The 23,508-nt window shown below is 41.6% G+C and overlaps 1 protein-coding gene across 4 annotated transcripts in view; it reads left to right on the top strand.

Moving 5' to 3' along the window:
• Window positions 1-23,508, top strand: part of LOC147216692 (cell adhesion molecule 2-like) — a 248,148-nt gene that overhangs the window by 180,445 nt on the left and 44,195 nt on the right. For all 4 annotated transcript variants that reach the window (XM_086176746.1, XM_086176744.1, XM_086176747.1 and 1 more), the window contains 3 exons: window positions 1,927-2,076; window positions 20,089-20,241; window positions 23,322-23,459. In XM_086176746.1, coding sequence (XP_086032872.1) covers window positions 1,927-2,076; window positions 20,089-20,241; window positions 23,322-23,459 — 441 coding nt within the window. The remainder of the gene's footprint in view (window positions 1-1,926; window positions 2,077-20,088; window positions 20,242-23,321; window positions 23,460-23,508) is intronic.

Raw genomic sequence — 23,508 nt, 5'->3', positions numbered from 1 at the left:
ACACCCTCTATTTGTAGATTTGTTTATCTTACTCATGCGAACATTAATTGACGGGCGCCGGGCCTGTCGGTATTTACGCGCTGAATCGGACCGAGCGCGCTAACAGCTTTTTTTTTTTTTTTTTTTTTTTTTTTTTGGATGGAAGGGTTTCAAGCTAAATGGAAATGAAGAGGCGATGCCATAAAAAAAAAAATTAAAAAAAAATTAAAAAAACAGCTTCAAATCTTTCATTCCTCCGCCTGTTTTTTTTTTTTTTAATTTATTTATTTTTTTTTTTCATTTTTGTGATCCTGTCTCGGGGGGTGTGGCGCTTTAAGATGAGAGAGTTAGCTGTGGATGAATAATCTTCCTTACCTAAGCCTTTACTCACACAGTCTTTAAAACCTGTCCTGGAGCGATGGGGACAATGATAGATTTATGGTTATTATTTACTCTCTTCCTCGCTCCCGCAGCCTCTCCCCTACATATATGCATCCAAAATAATACACACAAACACTGAATACTGCAAAACACGTGCCTACGGGTGTAAACCGTGAGCGCTGAGAAGCATTGACCTGTCCATGGTGCTGAAACTTGACTCCCAGGTCACACTAAGTTAAATAATTCACACTGTCTTCCTGTTTCTAACTGTATTTTTTTTTTTTTTTTTTTTTTTTTTGTTGCATGCACACATGTGCAGGTCCACAGAGAGAGGCATTTTTAATTTGTTTCCTGGGGGTTTCGGGGTTCGGCGCTGCAGACTTCTCGGTTGGGGTTCATATTTAACACAATGACGACGGGTCCTCCTGCTTGAGGAGTCGCATTTTAATTCTCGCATTTCTCAAAGTCTCTGGCACCCTGCAGCTGAATATCTTTATAAACCATTATAATTAAAACACAACGTATGTTCCTTTAATAAACAACCGAAAGCAGCAGAAGTGGACAGTGCAAGAGTTATCAAAAATAGAAGAACTAAGAATAAGCAATAAACAGTCTTAACAATATATATTAAATAGGTAAGGCTCGAATTAACAAGTTACACCTTAATAACATGATGACATAAACAGTATAAACATGTAACTGTAAAATAAGATAAGATAAGATAAGATAAGATAAGATAAGATAAGATAAGATAAGCTTTATTGATCACCATAGGGAAAATTATTTTGTCACAACGGCGTAACAGTTATAGTGTCAGTAAATATGAATATCAATATGTATAGAGAGACAATTAAAAGATAGCCATAGACATCCATAAATAAATAGACAGCAGAGAGAACAACAACAACAACATTAAGGAAAGAATGGAGAACAGAATGGAAAAAAAAAAGAAAGTCAGGGTGAAAACTGACAACCAAAATGAGAACAACAGCAACAGGAATAGGAACATAAATAGAGTGACAATAGCAATGACAAAAATAAACAAAAATAAACAGGATGAGAATGGGCCGAGACCAACGAGGATGAAATAGACAACAGAGACAGGGCATGGCATGTTTATTATATTATACTGTTATATTGTTCTGTTATGTTATCCATCCATTCATCTTCTGCAATTATTCTGGACGGTCATTGGGCGAGTCGACCGGTCGCCGGTCAACCGCGGGACCACGTGCACAGACAAACAACCATTCACAAACTCATTCGGGGGAATTTTCCCAATCAACCTGCTGCATGGTTTCGAATCGTGGGAGGAAACCGGACAACCGGATCGAAACCCACCCAGAACACGCAAACTCCACACCTTGTTGTAATCCAACCGGGGTCCCCAGCGGTGTGAGACCGAAACGGCAACCGCCGCGCCTTCGTGCCGCCCATGTTATATTATACTGTTTGTTATCAAACATGTATCATACATGTTTGTGCTCATATGATGCAGAGTTTCTTAGGAATAAAAGTCACGTATTTTGTCCGTCTCACTCATTTCTGGTGTGTGTCACGTTGCAGGCATCAGTGGTCAGTACCCTCTGGTTCAGAATCTCACGGTGGCTGAGGGTGTCACAGTCAACCTGACCTGCCGTGTGGAGTTTAATGACAACACCTCCCTCCAGTGGTCAAACCCTGCACAGCAGACTCTCTTCTTCGGGGACAAGAAAGGTAAGTTGGGAGATTGACTGACGTTACTGAACGGCGACTCAAAAAAAGTATTTGATTTCTGGCATTTAAGAAAAAAAAAAAAAAAAAAAAAAGCGCAAACTGCAAATAGAAGAGACGTCTTTTAGGTTTGGAGATCGACTAAGAAAAAAAAAAAAACAACTCAATTTTCTTGCCATTTTCTTGGGTTGTCACTTGAATGAGCTGCTATATTTGTTGTGTTACAGCACCTGTCATACATTTTTATATCGCTGCGTTGGCCCTGTCTGCACGCTGTTTTCACAGTGCACAAAAAACAACACATCGCTAAGGCACATGTTGAATGTATAACATATAAAGTATATATACATATATATATATATATATATATTTCAGTCATTCATTCATTATCTGTCACTGCACTCGGGGTCACGGGTTCACCGGTCCGTCACAGAGCCACATATGGACACATGCAAGCATTCACTCTTTCATATAGGATTAGATTGGTTTCTTCTTTGAGCATAAGAATAAGAATAAAAACCACTTTATTTATCCCGAAGGAAATTGTTGTGCCAGAGTTTCAAGTAAAACATAACAATAATAAATAATAGTAGCATTCCTGCACAGCAAAATTTTATTTGGTGGCAGTTCTTTTCACACAGCAAGCAGCATAAGTATGTAAAGCATGAGGTAAAAGTCGTAATAACATCAAATATAAATGTTGCACCGGAGAGCAGCAGATTAAACTGGCTGAGGTTCACTGAAAGTAGATGCAAAGTGCAAAATAGAACGTGGTTGGTCCAGTCTAGGCTTCTACCACAGCTGTTCTGTAGGAAGAGACACAACCATTCACCCTCTCATTTAGACATCTGGCCCATATGTGTGTGTGTATACAAACAGAAATACGCACACACTCCGAGGACAGTGATACAAAGATGGTTATTGTCTTAATGAGAGAATCGGGTGCCTTGGAATATTTCACTTATTATTGTACCTCTGTTTGTTTTTTGGCTGTATCCCCCTAATTTGTATGCTCCACATTTAGATATTTATGGACTGAAAGAGGATAAACACCAGTGCAATTAGGGTCAAATCATGGCTACTGTGGCTCGGGTGATATTTTTTTTAATTTGAAATACAAATATTATCACTCCAAACATGAGTTCTGTCTGTAAGGAATTAGTGGAAATACCTTTTTATTTTATTTTTTTTCATCTGATTCAAACATTTTACACTCGTATGATTAATCAAACCCACAGCCCACTTCCACACCCACAACTCACACACACACACACACACACACGTGGGTACAAACAATATATGGGCCTATGGTGCATAAAGCTCCAGCACCTATGAATATCATTATTCCAAAAAAGAGCAAATCATTCACCTGAGCTTTTAGTGATGTTTTTTTTTGAGCACTTGGTTGCATCTTAGCTGGTGTTTAGCTTTCTGGACTCACAGCCATAAATGAATGAATGAATAAGTAAAAAAATCAGACTCACCTTCACTTGAAAATGCAGCATTTTGCACTGAGCTGCTAATTCACACGCACCTATTTGTCAAGTGTTTTTTGTTTTGTTTTTTTCCACGGGTATCGAGCTAAAATTAATGTGCAATTCTTCTTGATCGTTTTTTATCACCGGCATTCATGAGAGCTAAATCTGTTTCGTGGCAGCGGAGAGTTCTGAGTTCATTGCAGGCGGGGGGAAGAAGAAAACCGAGACACGACACGACCGGAACAAGTTGCATTAAGTTGTGATAAATTAAATATGGCCTATTAATAAATAATATATCAAACTGCCCGGTTCCAAGCAATGGAGTAAGAGAATATGGAAGTCAGCGAATCAGCGAATGGCTCGAGAAGATACATTGAAGTTGTTTTTTTTTCTTTTTTTCTTTTAGGTAATCAATGAAGTACTCAGTAAAAACAAAACTATCAACTCAAATCACAGTAAAACCATAACTTGTATTTACTTTTTTCTTCCAAAAAGGGGAACAAATCCATTCCACCGTCACGGCCGTAGGATGAAGTGTGTTCTGTTACAAAACAATTCAATATAGATGGAGGTAATATTACTGAAAAGAAAAAAAAAAATTCAACGGTGCCTTTAAAACCTTATCAAGTCCACCCTGTTCTCTCTGAGCGAGGAGAGATGTGTCCCTGCAGGTTTAGGAAAACCTTTTGAAACATGATAAAACATAAATGATTTAATGTAGTCAAAAGTACAAGAGAAATAGGAGCAAAATCTAAATATCTCGAATATGCAATCTCCTGTTTTTTGTAGAACACCTCGAAATGAATGACGGTAATATCGGAAAGGAGATGTGTTTTTGTTGTTCTCGCTGTTGCTGCCGCTGTTTTTAGCTTGTTGCCGTGACTTGAAGAAGTGTGTGTAGGGTGGTGGTGTGTGCACGTGGAGGTGAACCACAAGGGCGGAGCTCCGTGCACGTTGTGGACGTGACGGTAGCCTGATGGAGTAGAGCCTCTTATTGTTTTTCTGACATAAAGCAGTCCTGCTAAGTAGACAAAAATGCCATGTGTTTATGCGCTAACGCCAACATTTTTACGGTTTTAAAAAAAAAAAAACATAAAATGCACCTGCGAGATTATTTTCAATCATCTGGTGATAAGAGAACCACTTACTATCTATAGATTGTTATGTTTTCTTTTGTGTACTTTTGTGAAAAAAAATATGAAGACTCACAGTGAGAATATGGATACATGCAACCGCGTGGGCCTTCACATTTTTTTTCACATATTTTTTTTACATATTCTCACCGTGTCTGCGTGGGTTTCCTCTGGGTTCTCCAGCAGCAGCTAAAAAAAAAAAAAAAAACACTGCAAGTTCGTTGGATACCATAATATTTTCCATTTGAATGAGAGAGCGATCGGTCGTTTTTCTCTATACGTTGCCCTCTGATGGACTGGCGACCGCCACAGGGAGAACCCTCGCCTCTCACCCAATGCCAAGCAGTATAGATAATGAATGGATGAATGATTAGCATTTTAGCTGACGGCTATAGTCGTGATAAAACCTTTGCACGGGGCAGGTGGTGGTGATCGACTCAAACGCATCAAGATAGTCCTTGAAAATATACCGACAAAAGTCTGGATGTGCACAGCCCTTGCAGAACGGTCTCCCGGGAAGGGAGACAAACAAACAATAGTCAACAGACGCTAGCAAGTAGGCGCAACCTCACTGGCACAACATGGATTTGGCGTTTTAATAGGTACAGAGTTTTGTTTGTTTTTTTTGTTTTTTTTCCTGATTCTACACATCCTGTTCAATACCGTCCCCACAAAGAGGATTCATGGGTGTTTTTTTCTTTTTTTTTGTTTGTCTCCGTACTCCTCTCAACGCTATTAGCGGAGTGTAATAGAGTATGAATCACGCACTCTTGTAAGTGTCTGGATTAAGCGCATATGGGATTTGCACTGTCTTATCCCTCTCACCCCTGTCTGACTTGTCCATTGGCACGCCGACATCTCGAATTCCCCGCGTGTTTGTGCCATTTTCCCCCACACACGGTTCGAAGAACGGAATGCAAACGCGTGGAAATCTATTCAATATTCACCTACTCACTTATTCACTTTCTTACCTTTTTTTTTTTCGGTCAGAAAAGAGCGGCGGTAAAAAGCCGCACTGAACATCAAATTCAACAGTTGATGTTCTCTGTGGGTTATTCCATATCACACCGGGGGTTGGGCTCGGGGGTTTATTTCATGGCATTTCTATTGGCGAGCTCTGAGATTGGAAATGGAAAAGCAGCCGAGGATTCTCATATTATCAGAAAAGCAAAGGGTTACTACAGAGGCTCCAGAATTGCGTTGCTGTTTTGGCTTTTCGCTGCATGTGAGTGTGTGTATATGTGTGTGTACTCTGGGAGTTGTCTTGCTGAATGTGGCATTTCAGATGCACATGCTGATGGGAGCACTGAGATGGTGAGTGTTTCCAAAGTGCCACTGGCGGTGTGAGAAAGGAACGATGTCTCAGCTGCAAATGCCTTTGAGCACAGTAGGGCTCAGATTAATGTTCCTTGCTGCCTGTTGGGAAGAGGAGGACGGGGATTAGGGCAAACACATAGTTGTTCAGAATTTAACCCAAACTTTTTTTTTTTTCTTTTTTTTTTTTTTTTTTATACATACATTCACCTGGTACAGTTAGTTCTTGCTCATTAAAATATTTTCTTATATCAATTTGTGTTCATTATTTCAAAGCAGGGATGCTTTTCAACACACGTGCTGTTAATTTAACTGCAGGCGTTTAAACTATACATTGGGCAATTAGGCAGATAAGATAAGATAAGATAAGATAAGATAAGATAAGATAAGATAAGATAAGATGCGGGCCACATGAGGTCCGTTTTGCTTTTTTATCCTGTCCGCCAAACAATTTTCTTTGAATATTTTATAAAGTATTTTGAGTCAATTTTAAATACAAAAAAAAAATGCTCATTTTATCCTTTTGTTCACTTTGTATGGTTGATTGCATACAAATAATGTCGGTACATGAAGTTGAAATAAAATGCCCTAAAATTTCAATATTTAAATTAATTTTTTTATTATGTTCAATTTACATGATAACCAGTTGGCCCGCGCATAAAAATTAATGCTAAAATTTTTGCCTACCACTGACATAGGGGAAATTCTTTTGTCACACAGCATATGAAAGTTATAATATAAAAAATGAATATGAACATTTATTAGATAAGAATGGACAACAGAATGGAACATTAAGGGTGAAAATAGACAAACAAAACTAAACTACAATATAAGAAGGGTGACAATAGCAATGACATGAATAAAATATATAAACGACAATCGGTAGAAAAACAGAGAAATACAGCCATTCACCCTTTCATTCACACGTCAATTTTTGTTTTTGGACTGTGGGAGGGAACCCAAGAAGCCGAAGGAAACCTTTCAAAATAATGTCAAAAATATTCTTTTTTATTATTATTTATTTTTTTCAATTAGAATAAATCATGTTTTCATTTTGATGATTGCCAAGATTGTAAATTCCCCACACACAAGTTCCAGATGGGAATTTAGAGAGCAACCAACTCATCGACGCATCGGGATGAATAGTTTAATGGAGGACCGTGTCACTTTAGTTTTGGTCCTTTATGATAGATATTTAAAATGTCGACGCACACACACACACACACACACACACACACACAAACGGAATGGATGCATCGTCCACATTGGGGAAGATGACTCCGAGTCAGAAATTGTAGAAATAGAGGAGAGTGTTTTCCGACCGGGACCCGCGTTTCCCATCAAAGTAAGCCACATGGCATTAGCATAAACATATTACCTTTTCAAAGACAAACGCTTCGACTGACTCCATTACGGTCCTTTGAGGAGTGCCCATTTCACCGCCGTTGTTGTTTAATGTCATTGCTGAGGTTCACCTCCAACACGTTTAGCCGGATGAAAGAGACTCCTCTTGTCTCTTGTCCTCTCAAAGGTGCTCCGACGGCAGTGAAGAGTTGTTTGAATTTCAAATAAGTCATTGTAACAAAAGTAGCCACTTTTGTCCTCGCCACTGAGGGACTTAATCTGCGCTTTGCCAGTGAGGGAAAGATGAGCACTGGGCAAGAGGGATTCTCTCTTTTTATACAATTGAAAAGAGGCTAATATCTCTTTACAAATTGCTCTTTTGGTTTCATGTAATTCACAACCTGATAATAGCATTATTTCCAGGAAGGAGAAATTTTGCAATGATCCATAATTACAATTTATTCGTTATTCCCATATGAGAGGGGGTCCTATGTGTAATTACTTTCCAGGCTAAATTTGCAAGCCTATTTAGCGTCCTCATTGTGCACGAGTACCGGCCACGGGTGTGACATTTAAATCATGTCTTCAATATGGCTATTATAGCGTGTTAACTCTTTCGTTCATTTTGTGTATTTTACGCCGTGGGTAGTCTGGTTTTCGTCCCGTTCTCCCCCCGTGTTCGTTTCCGTTTTTGTGGCTTTGCACAAGAAGCTCGGCACAGTCCAGTAAATTAAAATGCAAAATGTTTCGGCCAATCGTCGGTCAGTGCTTCGGCCTGACGACGAGAAGGTCCCCGGTCGGATTCCCCGTCTTTTCCCTGCTTCTGCACGCCGTTCCCCTCGTTTCAGTCCAAATTGAGATTCATTGGAGACCCTAAAATGATTGTACAGTGGTATGAAAAAGTTGGGCACCCCTAATCATTTTCAAGATTTTCCTTTATAAGTCATCGGTTGTTCGTCTCAGCAATTTCAGTTTAACATATCATATACATAAACAAACGTAGTGATATTTGAGAAGTGAAATGAAGTTTATGGGATTTACAGAAAGTGAGCAATAATTATTTAAACAAAAGTAGGCAGGTGCATAAATTTGGGCACCCCAACAGAAAAATTACATCAATATTTAGTAAATCCTCCTTTTGCAACAAATAACAGCCTCTAAACACTTCCTATAGGTATGTTTGACCATTCTTCTTTACAAAACATCTCCAGTTCAGTCAGGTTTGATGGTTTCCGAGCACGGACAGCCCGCTTTAGATCACACCACAGATTTTCAATAATATTCAGGTCTGGGGACTGAGATGGCCACTCCAGAACGTTGTACTTGTTCCTCTGCATGAATGCCTTAGTAGAATTTGAGCAGTGTTTAGGGTCGTGGTCTTGTTGAAGTACAGTATGTCTCCAGATGATGTCGTACGTGAGAGTGAATGGTTGTGTTTCTCCATCTGCGGCCCCGTGATCCACCAGGCGACCGGTCCGGGGGTGACGCCGACCTGTCGTCATGGCGACTGGGATAGGCTCCGGCAACCCTGAGTCAATGAATGAATGAATGTTTCAAAAATGCAATCGTTTTTATAGAAACAATTGCAACCGTACGTTCTTTTTTGAAGAATGGATCAAAACGGTGTCCATACGTGATGTAGATCATTTGACTGATTCATACTGATGTGACATTTAAATGTTCCCAATGCGAGCCGGGGGGGCGTCAGCGACACAAACAAACACGTCGGTTCTCTAGCATGCGGAAAAAACATGCAACATTTATGGTCTTTAGTAAGATAAATTCTCTCTTTACTCAAAGACAAATAACCATAAATGTCAAGCTAATCTCTCGAGTCGGAACTCCCGTACCGCATATGTTAGGATGAAATTTCCCAACATCATGTATTTATGAAGTATTTATGAAGTAGCAGAAACAGGTATAATAGCTGTTTGCATATAGAATGTGCACATTTGACTTCAGATCGATGAAATCTATTCAGACATTGAGATTAGTGTCGGAGGCGAACAGCTGAGGGCCAACTGCTCCTCCGCGGGTTCCGAAAGGGCTGAATTTGAACCCTGTCGGGTCCTCAGATGTCAAATACTCAGCTGCCCGAATCAATTTGCCGGCTGTTTGTGTTCGTGTGGGTTTCGTCCGAGAGTGCAGACCAACGTGTGCAAACGGCGGGATCCGCCGCTCCGCTTTGCATCCGCGGAAGCTTCCATGCGTTCGCATCTGTTTGCTCCAGCAGTTTAGAGAATAGGCTTGTAAAAAGTATCCCAAAGTAAATGATAGAGTATGAAATGCATGACATTTAGATGGAAAAACTTAGTCTCCAAACTTAAATCCAGCTGGAGAGTCAAACTTTGGGCGACAGCTGTCTGTTTTTTGGAAGCCGGCCTCTTGGAAACATCAAAACATAATCGGCCCCCGGAAATTGTAAGTGTTTGTTCTGATAGAGAAAAAAAAAAAAAAAAATGACTGTAAATCTCAAAAGATCCTTAACAAGTCCTCGCTCTCTAAGATAAGGACCATAAAACATGAGGGGAATGAAAAGGCGGAGAAGGAATACTGCATGTAGGCCTTGGTGGGATAAAAGGAGGGGAATTAAGGAGGCATTTTATGAGAGCTTTCAGACGCGGTTATCACTTCTGAAAGACACGGGCGAAACTTTTTTTTTTTTGTCATTGACCTTGAGCTAACTGAGTCTGCTTTCCTTGTCGCCTCTCTTTGCAAATGCCTATCTGATAAAAAAAAAAAAAAAAAAAAAAAGTATAGCATCCAGCATTTGATTAAAATAAAAAGGGCTTTTCAGCTTGTGTTTAGATTGCTCAAGGAAGGACGTGCAGGTGTAACGTCTGAAATAATAGATCCGCGCAGACGATTTTGATGTCGCCGATCACAGACGGGGCAGCGTCTGGTAGACAAAAAAACGCCGGCGTCGACTCCTCTGTTGTTTCTCTGCGAGGATGAAGAGGAGGCTGCGTCGTTACTAGCAGAGCCACTTACCGTTTGCAAAGTGCAGAGAAAAACACACGGCAAATATATATATATATATATATATAATTAGTAATAAGCTTATTTATTTGACAAAAGGAGACACACATTTTAACCTGATCTTCCCAGCTTGGACCAAATGAACAAGCTGCTCTTTCTATTTTGTCTAACTTCCTTTGAAGCGTTTAAAAAAAAAAGAAGCGTCGTACACAACTGGGCCCGCCGTCGAGAAATATTTTGAAATCCAGGGGAAAATCCCGCCCTCGGACGAAATATAATGGGGTTTACAGGCAGAGCCGTCGCCTCCCTGACCCAGTTCTCATGAAGACTTAATGATGTCGGGCTGGTGGCAGTGTCCCACTGAACTCTGCATGGCAGGTAGAAACCAATGAAAGGAAATTATTTCTGTCACATGGAAAAGAAGAATCTCCACAGGCCAATTATTGTATGGAGTATGGCAGAATTTACATTTTAAAAAGTCAAGCTCGGCCGGGAAAAAAAAAAACAGGAGGAGGCTGAGGGACAGCCGGGGGATGATACCGAATATACATTTTCTCTCCCATCACCATTGTGCTCTGTGCGCTTCTCCCGCTCGCTCCCATCCATATGCAGGGACACAAACAAACCCGAGTCTGCAGATGAGATGCCGACAAGTCATTGAAACATCACATCCAGAACAGACACCTTACAGCATATTCCAGAATTTCTTATTACCAAACCGAGTCGGTTCAATGACACACTTTCCCGGCATAGATGAGGTGACCGGCCGGGATGAGAGGACGCCCGGAAAACTCGGGAGAAAAGCCGGTGCGGGGAAATGAGCGAGGAAATAAGGAGACAGAGGGAAATGGACAAACATGATAAGTTTAAAGTGACTCTCCAAGAACCCTGGCTATTTGCTTATGCCTGCGCATTGTGGGCTTACACAACAAAAGCCTCACTAGTGTACCGACGTAATTACCCGAGCACTCTTGCACCAACCCGCGCAAATGTTTTTTTTTTTTTACTTAAGTAACCTTGATGTGCTTCCCGTTTCATGTGTGGATACGCACAGCTTGCCCACACAGCATGTGTGTGCATATATATATAAATGTGTGTGTTGTATATATGGGCGGCATGATGGCAGAGTGGTGAGCGCTTCCTCCTCACAGCAAGAAGCTCCCCGCTAGTATTTCGATAGTCGGCCTTTCTGTGTGGAGGAGTCCAAAAACATGCAGTGGGTTCATTGGAGACCCCGAATCGTCGTTCGTCTCCATCTGTAGCCGTGGCGACCGGTCCTGGGCGAACCGAGCCTCTCACCCAACCACAGCTGGAAGAGGCTCCGGCACCCCCCGCCCCGAAGATAACGTGTATAGATAATGAATGAGTGAAAATGTCAAAGTGTTGTCGAGCCAGACACGGAGTCCCGTAAACGGCTCCCCCGACGCTGCTAAGTGGACGCCCGCTGCTCATCATGCATCAACCATGATGCGTTAAGTGCAGCGGTCGAACCCCGCCGATGTTGTGCCGTTCGTACAACCGGACGCGACTCCTTCTCCTTCCGCGTACGCAGGGGGAAGCGTATAGAAACAAAGCGTTTCATGCCGGCTGCCGTCCCGTGACTAGACGTGTTGCAAGTTCTGACTCCCACAACTGTCGGCGCTGTGCGATAATAGATCGTCCTTCCTGTACGCAACAGAAAAGAAAAGGCTTTTGGAGCGGCAGTGTTCTCTCCCTGGTCAGGGAGCAAAGAGGAAGTTAAATCATCGCCTCTATGGTATTCTGGTTCACCGTGTGATGGATCATTCTCTATCCCAGGGAAGCAAAATAAAATTGGATGCTAAACACGAATTCCGTTTTTTGCTATAAACTGTAACAATAGGCTCGGACTGTGCCTCAAGTGTATTGATGGGCCGTGTCTATAGCCGTGTATTCATGAGACGTAGACTGTAATAGGATACGCGTACTTTGTAAACATGATTGCACTACAAGTGATGTTTTAATTGGAATTTTTTTAATAGAAAACAAGGCGCAGTCGCCGAATCCGCACACGAACTTGAGCAACTTGAAGGCGTCCGCTTGCAGCACTTCGCTTTTGCCGGATCGGCAAAAAGATCGGTCGAGCGCGGAGCGGAAAGGAGTTCGGATTTGACCTCCCCAAGAATGAACCGCAACAGCGTAGGAGCTTCATCTGAGATAGATTTCTAACAAATTGTCCATGTTTTTACTTATTTGCATGATATAGAAAACAAGCCGGCCTCGGCGTTTCATGCATTTATGGTTTTTCTGGCAGCTTGTGTGTTTGAATATCACAGACCTTGCAGCCTCTTGAATTCACCCCAATTACAAAATGAACTTTCTCCGCGCCCATCAGCATCAGGTGGAAGATTCCAGTGTTTACTTGTGAACACAGCGAAAGGGCGTCCGGCAGTGCAACTTATAAAGTGGTCAGATAAAGGTTTTTTTTTGTAATGGCTTCCCCGCAGGCGGAGGTATGAGAATGAGCTTTGGATAAAGCTGGATTCAGCCGGCTCATCGGGGAAGTCTCTTTATATAAATTGTTCATACGATCTTAAGGCTCGATTTCAAGCCAAACAGAATGTGTGCAAATGCGTTTTATATGCCAAACCAGGCTTTGGGGCAAACTATTTTTTTTTCCAGTGAAGTACAGTATATGGAAACCAGTTGCAGGTGGGAGATATTTTCTTAACAGGCTTCACTTACAGTGACTTGGCAGGATTTTCTTTAGAAAAGTTTCAATCTGAGCAGGATTAGTATCATAACATTCGTTAATTTCGATAAGAAATCAGTCTTCTTAGATTTCTAATTTATTCACACTTTAATTTATTTGTTATATCTCATTATTTCCTTGCTCGAACCCAGGGGTCGGCAACCCGCGGCTCTTTTGATTCCTCTGATGTGGCTCCCTGTGGCTTTTGAAAATAATGAACGAGTTTTTAATTGAAATTTATTTTATTTTATTTTAGTTTAGTTTAGTATTGTAGTTAAAATTTGAAGGTGATGGGGTTCTTGTAACATTAAATAAACTTTATAAAATACTTTTTGTTGCTTTTTCTGCACGGTGGATCATTTAAATTTATTCTTTTTTTTTTTTTTTCTTTAATACTATTTATGAGTATTTCACTTAAAAGTAACCACACTTGTTTTTTTTCGGGGTTCAAAATGTTATGTTGCATGCAGAAATGTAATTTTATTTTCCATGCAATTGGATATTGATTGAAAAAAATGCAACACGTATTTTGTTTTTCCAAGAGGCAGACAGCAAAGAGCATAGAACGTAGAGGCAGAAAAATTGACATTATATGCCGTATTAATTCATTTTAAATTTAAAAAGGGTCTGGTGGCTCTTTGAGTGGTAAAGGTTGCCGACCCCTGCCTTAACCAAACTGGCGTGCAGGTATTTTAGTTTCAGCTTTCTGAACTGCAGCGATCCCTTTTTAATCTCCCATTCAGGACCTATCCTAAAATATTTGTAACTAAACCTCAGATTGACTCGACATAAAAATGTGAATTATTCCAGAGACATTTTTTTAACCCAACACACTCTACAGACCGGGTTTCCATCAATACGTACGAGATAACGATTCAACTCAATATCAGACACATGTAGTATTTTACATTGTATAAATATGCTGTATTCATATCCCAGCAAGTTTCATCAGCTGATTGAACATCCACCCTGAGAATAAAAATGTCACTTCTGATTTGAAGGGAAAAAACGTCTTTGACCTTCTTTTGGTGCGTATTCTCTCTGATGCAACTTTTTCTGAAGATGTGTCTTTCTTCTCATCCTCTGTAGACGTCTTTAAGGGGAGGATTCTGGCACATTTGCACTCTGTTCTGTCCCTGACAATTTGAGAACTGAGAATCGCGTTGCCTCGGAATTACGGTCATTTACTCTCCGCTTTCTGATATTTTACAGCTGCATTCGAAAAGGAACATCAACAGGGTCAGTCTCTGCGTTCCGGTCGTCATCGGAACTATGAATTAAAAGAAAGATCTCTCTGCGCGCGCTGGGCTTTTCCAGCCAAATAAATAGGGCCATAAATACACAGCCTGGCTGACAACTCTTTGTCAAAAGCACACAACTCGCTGCACGCTCGACAGAAGGATATTGACTTTTTCCAGGAGGAAAATTCAGATTGATGCTAATAAATTCCGCTTGCCACCCGTGTGTCTGTATATAAACACAATGTCCCAAAGAGCGAGGCGAATCTCGAAAAAAAAAAAAAAAAGAAAAAATTGCTTGCACATTTTGTAAGCGCAGTAGTGGCTATATAATACAAATCTACTGCTCTTTGATGTGAATAACAACAGCATCCTTCATGAACACATCCAGGGCGCCACTAATGGTCTCTAATGGATGGCAGGCAGCTGAAGCATGACTGTGGACAAATACTGAAGGATATATTCCTTTCTGCTACCTCTCCTGTCAGTATAAAACATCTACAAAAGGCCTTTCGTTTCAGGATCGGATGAGACGCGAGGTTTAATTGCCTCGGAAAAGAAAAAAAGTGAAAGGAGAGGGACGAACTGTGGAACTGTGGGTGGACCCCAACGCGCTGAAGTAACTACCGAAAGGAAACCTAAAGGAAAACTCACGAAATAAGGATGTAAATATAGAAAAACCCTGAAAAAGAAGGATATTAATAACGTGAGGGACATCAAAAAGAAAAATCATGGTTATTATAAGCTTGCTTTCCTAGGGTCCATGATGATTATTAAGAAAAAAATACACAAAATAAGTGCAAAGATATAAAATGACAGCACATGAGATAGGAGCGCGACACGAGATGTGCGAATTATCCAGAGGGACGCTGGAAGGTGCAAGGTGTTCAAATTTTGATTTTCTCGCTATCGAATTTTTTTTTTTTCCATTTCGAGGATAAAATTTGCTCGAATCGCGCTTCGTAACTCAAAAAATTCATATATATAAAGTGATTCATATCTTAAGGGGCCACTGTGTATCCTGAATTTAAATGTAATTTAACAAAAAAGAAAAGATCTCATATGTATGTTTCAAAGTGGAGGAAATAACGAAAACCCAATTATGATGTTAATCTCTCCAATCGGTTCTTTTTTTACAATTTCATTTAAACCTAAAAAGATATTTTTTTGTGTGTGTGTTGTATTACTGACTACCTCATAGCATTAACAGTTATATAGTGATTTCATGGTTATATAGAATTACTTTCATGTTTCTAAATCCAGCGTGAATCAAACCCTTGTGGGGGATGAAGATGATGCTCCTCTCTGGCATCCAAACTAAATGGAGCTCTGCCTGACAACCCCCCCCCCCCAAAAAAAAAAATGCATGAAAAGCTTGATTGAATTACCAAATTAAATATCTGATCTGAATGCTGCAGATGTCCAAATTGAATATTACCGACAAATTATCAATGCACCGTGGAAGTACTGACCGTGCCTTTTTTCAATCGCTCCATTTCAGCCAAGTCATGTACATCCACATCCGCGGAGTTATATATAGTTTTGGATGATAGATATTGTCGGGAGCGGAACGTTAAGTCGTAAAATGGAAAATGTTTTCAAAAGCCGTCACTCCGGCACAAAGAAAATACCCCGAGAAGGCTGCTGAGGAGGGGGAGGACGCAAGAAGAGTCACATCAGGACAGCCAGACAGTCGGGGAGAGACAGCAAATTTATTTTTTGACATTTGCCTGCTCGTATTTACTTGCCCAAAGCCAATAAGACAACAGTCGCAATAAGGCGTTGTTTAACTTTACACACAATTTGCAGGTTAAAGTCGACAGAATGGGGTCTGCGGGTGGGAGGAAGGGGAGGCGCACACTGACGGGGAGGAAGATCTGCAGCTGGATTGAGAAACTGTTCGTTGTCTGGCTCACGTGAGCTTTTCTTTAACTTTCCGGTTATTTCATTTGAACATGCGTGTACATCGGTAGGTATACAAAAAGGAAGACGCGTTGCATTTTATCTTCCCGTGGCAGCTTTCACCATCACCTAAACTAGCAGTGCATTAAACTAAAACTAATTTTATTTCTGGTCTTGCATTGATGACCGTGTCAGTTTATACACACACACACACACTCAGGCAGGGGTGTGTGCTGTCACCAGTGCCTGGCCTGAAGATATGTCATGTGCTTATATCAACACGTCATGCCCGCTCAGACTCAGTTTGCAGCGTGTAGAGATAACTGCTGGTGCGAGTGACAGGAAGGGACAGAACAAATGTAATAATAAATTAGAGAGAGCAGCTGCCATTTAGCCAAACTGATTACAACTCTGCTGTGATTCACTGTTGGTGTTTAGCTCGGGTTCCGCAGAAGTGAAGCTATCCGTCCCTTGGCAGAACCGCGTGAGATAGTGCACCGGCTGACATTTCTCTACATTTGTCAGCTCAGTGATCACTGCGGCATGCGTACCCAGAATCCATAAAGGGAATCCGGCTTATTCGAGGCTTTCGGACTCATCGCGAACGGAAGCTACCGAATGTTCCGAGTTGGAACATTTAGCGGTAAAAGATAATTGTTTTTGTTTTAATGACGGTCCTGAACACACTGCATCAGGGATGGCCTCTCCTCCCGCTTCCTCTTCTTGTGCTGCTTCTCACCCAGCCGATGGCGTCGCCGTGGCGCCATCCTATCTACCTGAGCCCGGGAAGCCGTATGTACCCGGAGGTGCACTGCGCTCCCAGGGTTCGAGCCTTTCTGTGTTCCCGAGGTCCGGAAAAAAGGCTGTTGGCGAGAGGGCGCTTTCTTCTCTTGTGCTGACATGGAGGAGGAGTCTGCCTCCGGACATCAGGCACGCCCGATCTGTTGAATCTTCAGAGCGAAGCTGGAAACTCGCTTGTTTTCCCGCTGCGTACGAGTCCTGAGCGCTCTGTGTGGGAGTGAGTTTGGGGTTTGAACCCAAGGGTCCCTTCCGGTTCTCTGTTTCCTCCCGCGGCGCAAAAAAACAAACGGGAGGTTCATTGGAAGCTTCGAACCCCCCTGAGTCCCTCACTTCAGGATAGGAAATAAACACATCAGCGAGCGTCTTTTTTTGCGACCGACTCGTGGCCCCTCTCACTTTGTGCAGCACCTTGAGGGAAGGCGCTGTATATTTATCCATCCGTCCATCGGCTGCCGCTTATCCTGCACTCGGGGTCGCGGGGGATTCTGGGGCCTATCCCAGCTGTCATCGAGCGGGGTTCGCCCTGGACCGGTTGCCAGTCAATCACAGGTTGCCACATACACTCACGGGCAACCATTCACTCACTCATTCGGGGCAATTTTTTCCCATTTTTTCCCGATTGAGCCGCTGCGTGTTTTTGGATTGTGGGAGGAAACCGGAGAACCCGGAGGAAAACCATGCAGACGCAGGAAGAACATGCAAACTCCGCACACAAAGGTTCCCGTGAGGCCGAAGCACCACCGTGCCACCTGCTGTCTATTTATATTTATTCTTATTAATGATTTAAAGCACGAACTTTGGTATAACACTTAGACATCCAGGGGTAATTTACTTGTGAATTTAATTAATCATTTTTAGTTGTTGATGTTGTCGATCTCGATCTATGGCGTTTCATGATGTAGAGTTTCGGAGAAACACATTTTAATTTTTTTTTTTTCTATGTCAAGGACAAAAAAGAAACTTTTGAAAACTTGACTTTTAAAACTTTATATGGTTTATGCACAGTACCTTGGACTTTTTCTTTTTTCCATCATCTTAAGATAGTCCTTTCAAAGTGCTTCCACAATCTGTCGAATGGCATATTAATTTTCAAATCTTTGTCAACGGTTTGAAACACCAGCATGCAAAGCTTTCTTTTATTTAACTGGATAATTCCTGTATGCTGTTAATTGATTTACTGCCACTCCAAATGAGAGAATGCACAAGGATATAAACCAATGGCGGCGCCTGTTGGCTGAATCATCTGTAATCAAATGGTTCGCCCATCAGTCACACAAACATTAGTAGGAGACGTGCTGCGAGGCACTTTGATCAGAAGTGAAAGACGAAGCACGGTAGCCTTGGTTGCTCTTATTAAATCAGGTTCAGAAAAGGTTTGTACTTGCAAAACACTTGAATGTATCCCTTGAGCAGCCAAGGCCGCTCCGTCCGAATGAATACAGTTTTATCACACGCAATCATCCACATGTTCTTTTGTTGATGGCCTTTTGGTGATTTTTTTTTTTTTTTTTAACTCTTAAGACTTCTCAATAGGCCCGCATCATGTCATTTTCAAGGTATCGCCATTTTTTTTTTGTTTTGTTTTGTTTTTTTTTTAAGTCATGGCGTATCAAAGATGTGAAGATGTCGAACTCGCCATCAAATTTCAGCCAATCCATCGCAGCCCACATATCTGACCGCCGTCTCATTAGGCTTCTTCTCTCAGCCTCTTATTGCAGTATTGATTTCCATTCCTGTTATGTCTTTTGGAAGATTACATTTTCTTATAAGTAAAATGTCTGAGAGGCTTTCCAAGCACAGTTACCAGTGTGATATGGGTATGATCCATGGTAGTCCATACGGCTCCATGTTGAAGATTTATTTTCGAGGCCGCATTAAAATGGCCCTTTTGATTATTAGGATGTTCTAAGTAAGAGAATTAAGAATTCCTTCCATACTGTTCCATCATGAATCCTCACGCCGGTTAATGTGCAATTGCAAAACTTTGAGCACCACTAAAGGGGATTACTTATTTATCAGGCGAATTTGAATTTAAAAGGAAACTTTTTGTTGATTTGTGCATATTTTGCACTGGGGAATTTGAAGTAGAACAGATTAACAATGCTGTGCTGTGTTTAAGATAAGCTAAGGCAAGACAAGATAGTTATTTAGCAGTTCAGAGTTTGAGTACAGTGTTTATAATATAAACAGGGACATCCCCTTTTACTAGCGCTAACAGATCCGTGTAAGGGCTGCTGTCTGTTATTGTAAGGTGGTCAAATAGTGCGTGTCTGTATGGTATTCATATCTTTTCTTCAGGTTTAGCTTGCATAAAATCCAGAAAGAATGTCCGCTAGATTAACCGGATGAAGCGTGATCCAGTGGATCCAACATCAAAACACAAGAAATAAGGTCGCTACAATGGAGGTGGCCTTGGAAATGATCTTTTATTAAATTTGTACGTCGATAAATAGGATACTCGCACACAAAAGCGCACCAGACTCACGAGACGCGGCGACAAATGTTACCTTACTCGATGTCTCGGTTGATGTGTTGATGTATTTTGCAGCGACAGAGCAAATGTTCGCTGCGCTTGTGCTACTTGAGCTGTGTGGAAACAATTACGGCGTTTAAAAAGCTGCATTGCTGAGCCAATCCAACCTTTTAAGGCTGGTACTTCACGCAGGAGCCCTGAAATGTTTTCTATTGGGAAAAGAAAATAATTGAACATTGTTCCAGACATCCACTTTTTTTAATGTTTTAAAACTGTCTTCCCGAGTTACAAATTGAATTTTTCTACCTCCAGTTGGTTTCAACATGAAGGAGAAAAGCTTGGCATTAGCTATGTCCTTGGGCGAATATTAAGGGGCTTTGCTTGGTTAGCGCTGGCTTTCGTCGCTATCCAAGCAATTACGTTGCATTTAAAAGCCTCCGAAGGAATGAAAGGAGTCAAACTCTCCAGGTTGTGTTTTGAACAAACAAAAACTGGTTAACACCAGCTCTGAGCAGCGCCCTAGTTAAGAGGTGAACGTTGTCAAGACATTATAACTCATCCTGGTTTTTGAATCGCTGTACCAAAAATACATTTCCATCGCGGCGTTCAGTAATCTCCCCTCTCCCTCTGTGTTTCTGTGCAGCTTTAAGGGACAACAGGATTGAGCTGATACTCGCTTCCTGGTCGGAGCTGACCATCAGCATCGCTAACGTCACTCTGTCTGATGAGGGCATGTACACCTGCTCCCTGTTCACCATGCCTGTCAGAACTGCTAAAGCCTACGTGAAGGTTCTGGGTAAGTCGACCGGCGTACACTTTGCGTATGTATATGGGCTCGAGTGCTTTCACACCTTGCAGCTTCACGCCGCTTTACACTAGATTGCGTTCACCCATTCACACCCATCGGCAGCACCGGCTGCAGGATGCAAGGTGCTAACCAGGCCATCTGGAGCATTTCGGTGTCACGTGTCCTTCAGCCCAAGGACACTTTGACACGTGGACAGGAGGAACCGCCGACTTTTCAATTGGAAGGGACCCACTTCACCGGCTGAGCCCCGGCCACCCCAATATATATATGTAGATCTACTTCCTGCACTCTTTGTCACTGTTAGCCTTTCCTAGCTGTCATTGGACAATCATAGGGACACATACAAAGACAGACAATATTCACTTATTCGGGGAAATTTTTCCCAATTAATCCAATGCAACGTAGGCTGTCCACTTAGGGAGCAACACTGAATCATTTTGACTTGTTTTAAGGACATTTAATCAAGTTTTGTGTGTTTTTTGCACTTTCATTTTGAGTGTGAATCCAAATCCAGACCTCCATGGGTTCAAACATTTGATTTCCATTGATCATATTTGTGCGATTTTGTTGTCAGCACATTCAACGATAAAAAGAACAAAGTATTCAATAAGAATATTTCATTCAATCAGATCTAGGATGTGTTTTTTAGTGTTCCCTTTATTTTCTTGAGCATTGTATAGGACACAAAGAAGGCTAACTTAAGTGATATTTGACCTTTTTTGGGTGGAAGAATAAGCCTTATTTACGACATCTTAAATGAAATGTTGTCTGTAATTACATTTTAAATGTACACATTTTTTTGAAAGAGCAACATTTCTATTTATGTTTATTTTTTATTTATTATTATTTGTTTTACTATTATTATGCATTTTATTATTTTTTGTTTTATTATGGTGTTTTATTATTTTTTTTTGATCACACATAAATATCTATACATATACATATACATATACATATACTTTGTCTAAGATCTAGTCCCTTATAGGTTTTTCTAAAGTTTCCATTTTGTCACTGTTCCTTTACATACACAAATCTACAACAGTTAAATGACCGCAGTCGTTTGCCTCGAGCCGCAGACAAACGAAAACGCGCCGTTAAGCCTGCCTGTCCTTTAGTTTTGTTGTGATCATCACATAAACACAAACATCGTCTCCCTTTCCTGCCACTGGGCTTATTATCTTGCCAATTACTGTTTGCTAATGTTAATAGATGTGCTGGTGCACTCCAGGCCCATTATCTGGCTCTCTGTGTTAACAAGCATTCAGAGAATTAGAGACATTAAAGGCTATTGCTCAAAAAGGATATAGAGAAGATTATTTTGCAATTCTGACCAATACTGAATGGTAAGAGCCAGGAAGCAGAGGTAGAAATTAAAAGGGCGTCCAGAATGGTCGGCCAACGGCCCGCTTTCTCTGCAACTGTCAGAGGACAATGACTGCTTTGAATGAAATATGAGAAAAGGCAGAAGAAGCAAGCGGCGAAATGAGCTTTTACTTTTAAAGGCAACATGTTTTTTAGCAAAAGCGGCCAGAGCTCAACAATTAAAAGCCGATTTGATTACTATTTAAAAAAGCATTCTACATTCTAGTGTGTTGCTGTTATGCACTCGCGGCTAACCTCACCCACTAGGTCACGGTCATAGTCAGGATTTAATGGCACACTTTTATATTAGGAGCCTACTTTCATTTTTGCATTTGTAACAAAGGTGGATCAGGAAGATTCCCGGTTCAATTCCGACGGGGGAGCGTCGTGTGTTTATTGTCATATGTACAGTTTGGAAACGTGTTTCCCCGTACAATGAAATTCTTACTTTGCTGCCCGCACTGTATTGACAATAAATAGGTAGTGTATAAATATGAACAGTGTTGGTAGCGCAAGTGAAAGTAAAACGACAGCTGGGATCGGCTTCGGTTCCCCGTAAACCTGATCGCAAGATAAGCTTTACGGATGGAGAAGTTGAATCCTTTTTCTTTTAACTTTGTAAGAAAAAAAAGGTTTGCTTTTGCAAAATTGCTTAAACACAGAACCAGAAATATATATGCTCAGGACGCATTTATTAGCAGAGGATTATATGCACTTGATGTGCTTTTCTTAATACACACACACACACACACACTAAACAGCAGACTTAAAGCTGCCTGGGTCAGTTGAGCGTGGCTTCACAGACTAAACAACACATTTGATTTGTCTTGCTTTTCTCTCTGAAAAAAAGGCCATGAAACAGTCTCTGCAATCAAGTTACATTTACCGACTCCTACGCTTACATGCGAGCCACTTCACAGCGGCCCTTAACGCACTTTTAAACTTTCCATCGAACAAAACCGCACGGAATAATATACACCGCTGAACATTGCATGAAGGGAGCAGAGATAGCGCCATCGCCACCGCGGCGTGTGATTTATTTCTTTAGAGTCATGACAAACAGAAAACAAGGGGACCTTTAAGTCGGGTGATAAACCTTTCAGGGAGTGGTGAGACAGTCAAGGCCAGATTGAGTCAATGGCATTGACTGACAGACCTTTCAGTCACTGAGCCCGAGGCAGACTCATTCCTCATTGACATGAGAGGAGACACTACACGCTTAAAACCCACTTATAATGGGGAACGGCCAGCAATAAACATTGTGTGTGTGCACACCGCGCACAACGCGGCCTCTCGCCGCTGACAGCTTTTGTTTACCTTCGCACGGATCCGTCGGGTACGGCCGCGGCAAAATAAATTCGCGCAATTAATTCCCCGTCCTGGATTATCACGAGAAAACGCCCGATTGGTTCGTCGTTCAGAATGATTTTCGCGTGCTAAAGCGAAAGGAGCGGCGTCGGGTCAAGATTATTCCCGTGAAGAGAGAGAAGGGAGTGGCCCGGTGCGTACGGCGGAAAAATATCCACAAGATATAGTGTTGTATTATCAAGCGGGACGGCGCTCTGTCGCCTACTTTCTCATCTCCCTGCAGGGGGGCATGCCGGAGCAAGAATTTTAATAAGGCCTAATAATATTATCGTTTCCTAATGACACACCACTGTGCATGATTTAGTTTAATTGCCCACAATTTCCGCTCCATCCTTCAGGTGTGCCGGAGAAGCCTAAGATCAATGGACTGACTAAGCCTGTCATGGAGGGCGAGCACATCACTCTGACCTGCATCTCTCGGGGCAGCAAGCCGGCTGCCGACCTGCGCTGGTTCAGGAACGAAAAGGAGGTGAAAGGTAAATGACCTCTCTTGCCGCGCACATTTATAGAACACGAATAAAAACA

This window comes from Fistularia commersonii, chromosome 29, assembly GCF_037954325.1.
Source record: "Fistularia commersonii isolate RoL2024-O1a breed Wild chromosome 29, RoL_Fcom_v1.0, whole genome shotgun sequence".
NCBI lineage: Eukaryota > Metazoa > Chordata > Actinopteri > Syngnathiformes > Fistulariidae > Fistularia > Fistularia commersonii.
Note: the sequence above shows the minus strand (reverse complement) of the source record. Positions and strands in the feature narration are given on the sequence as shown.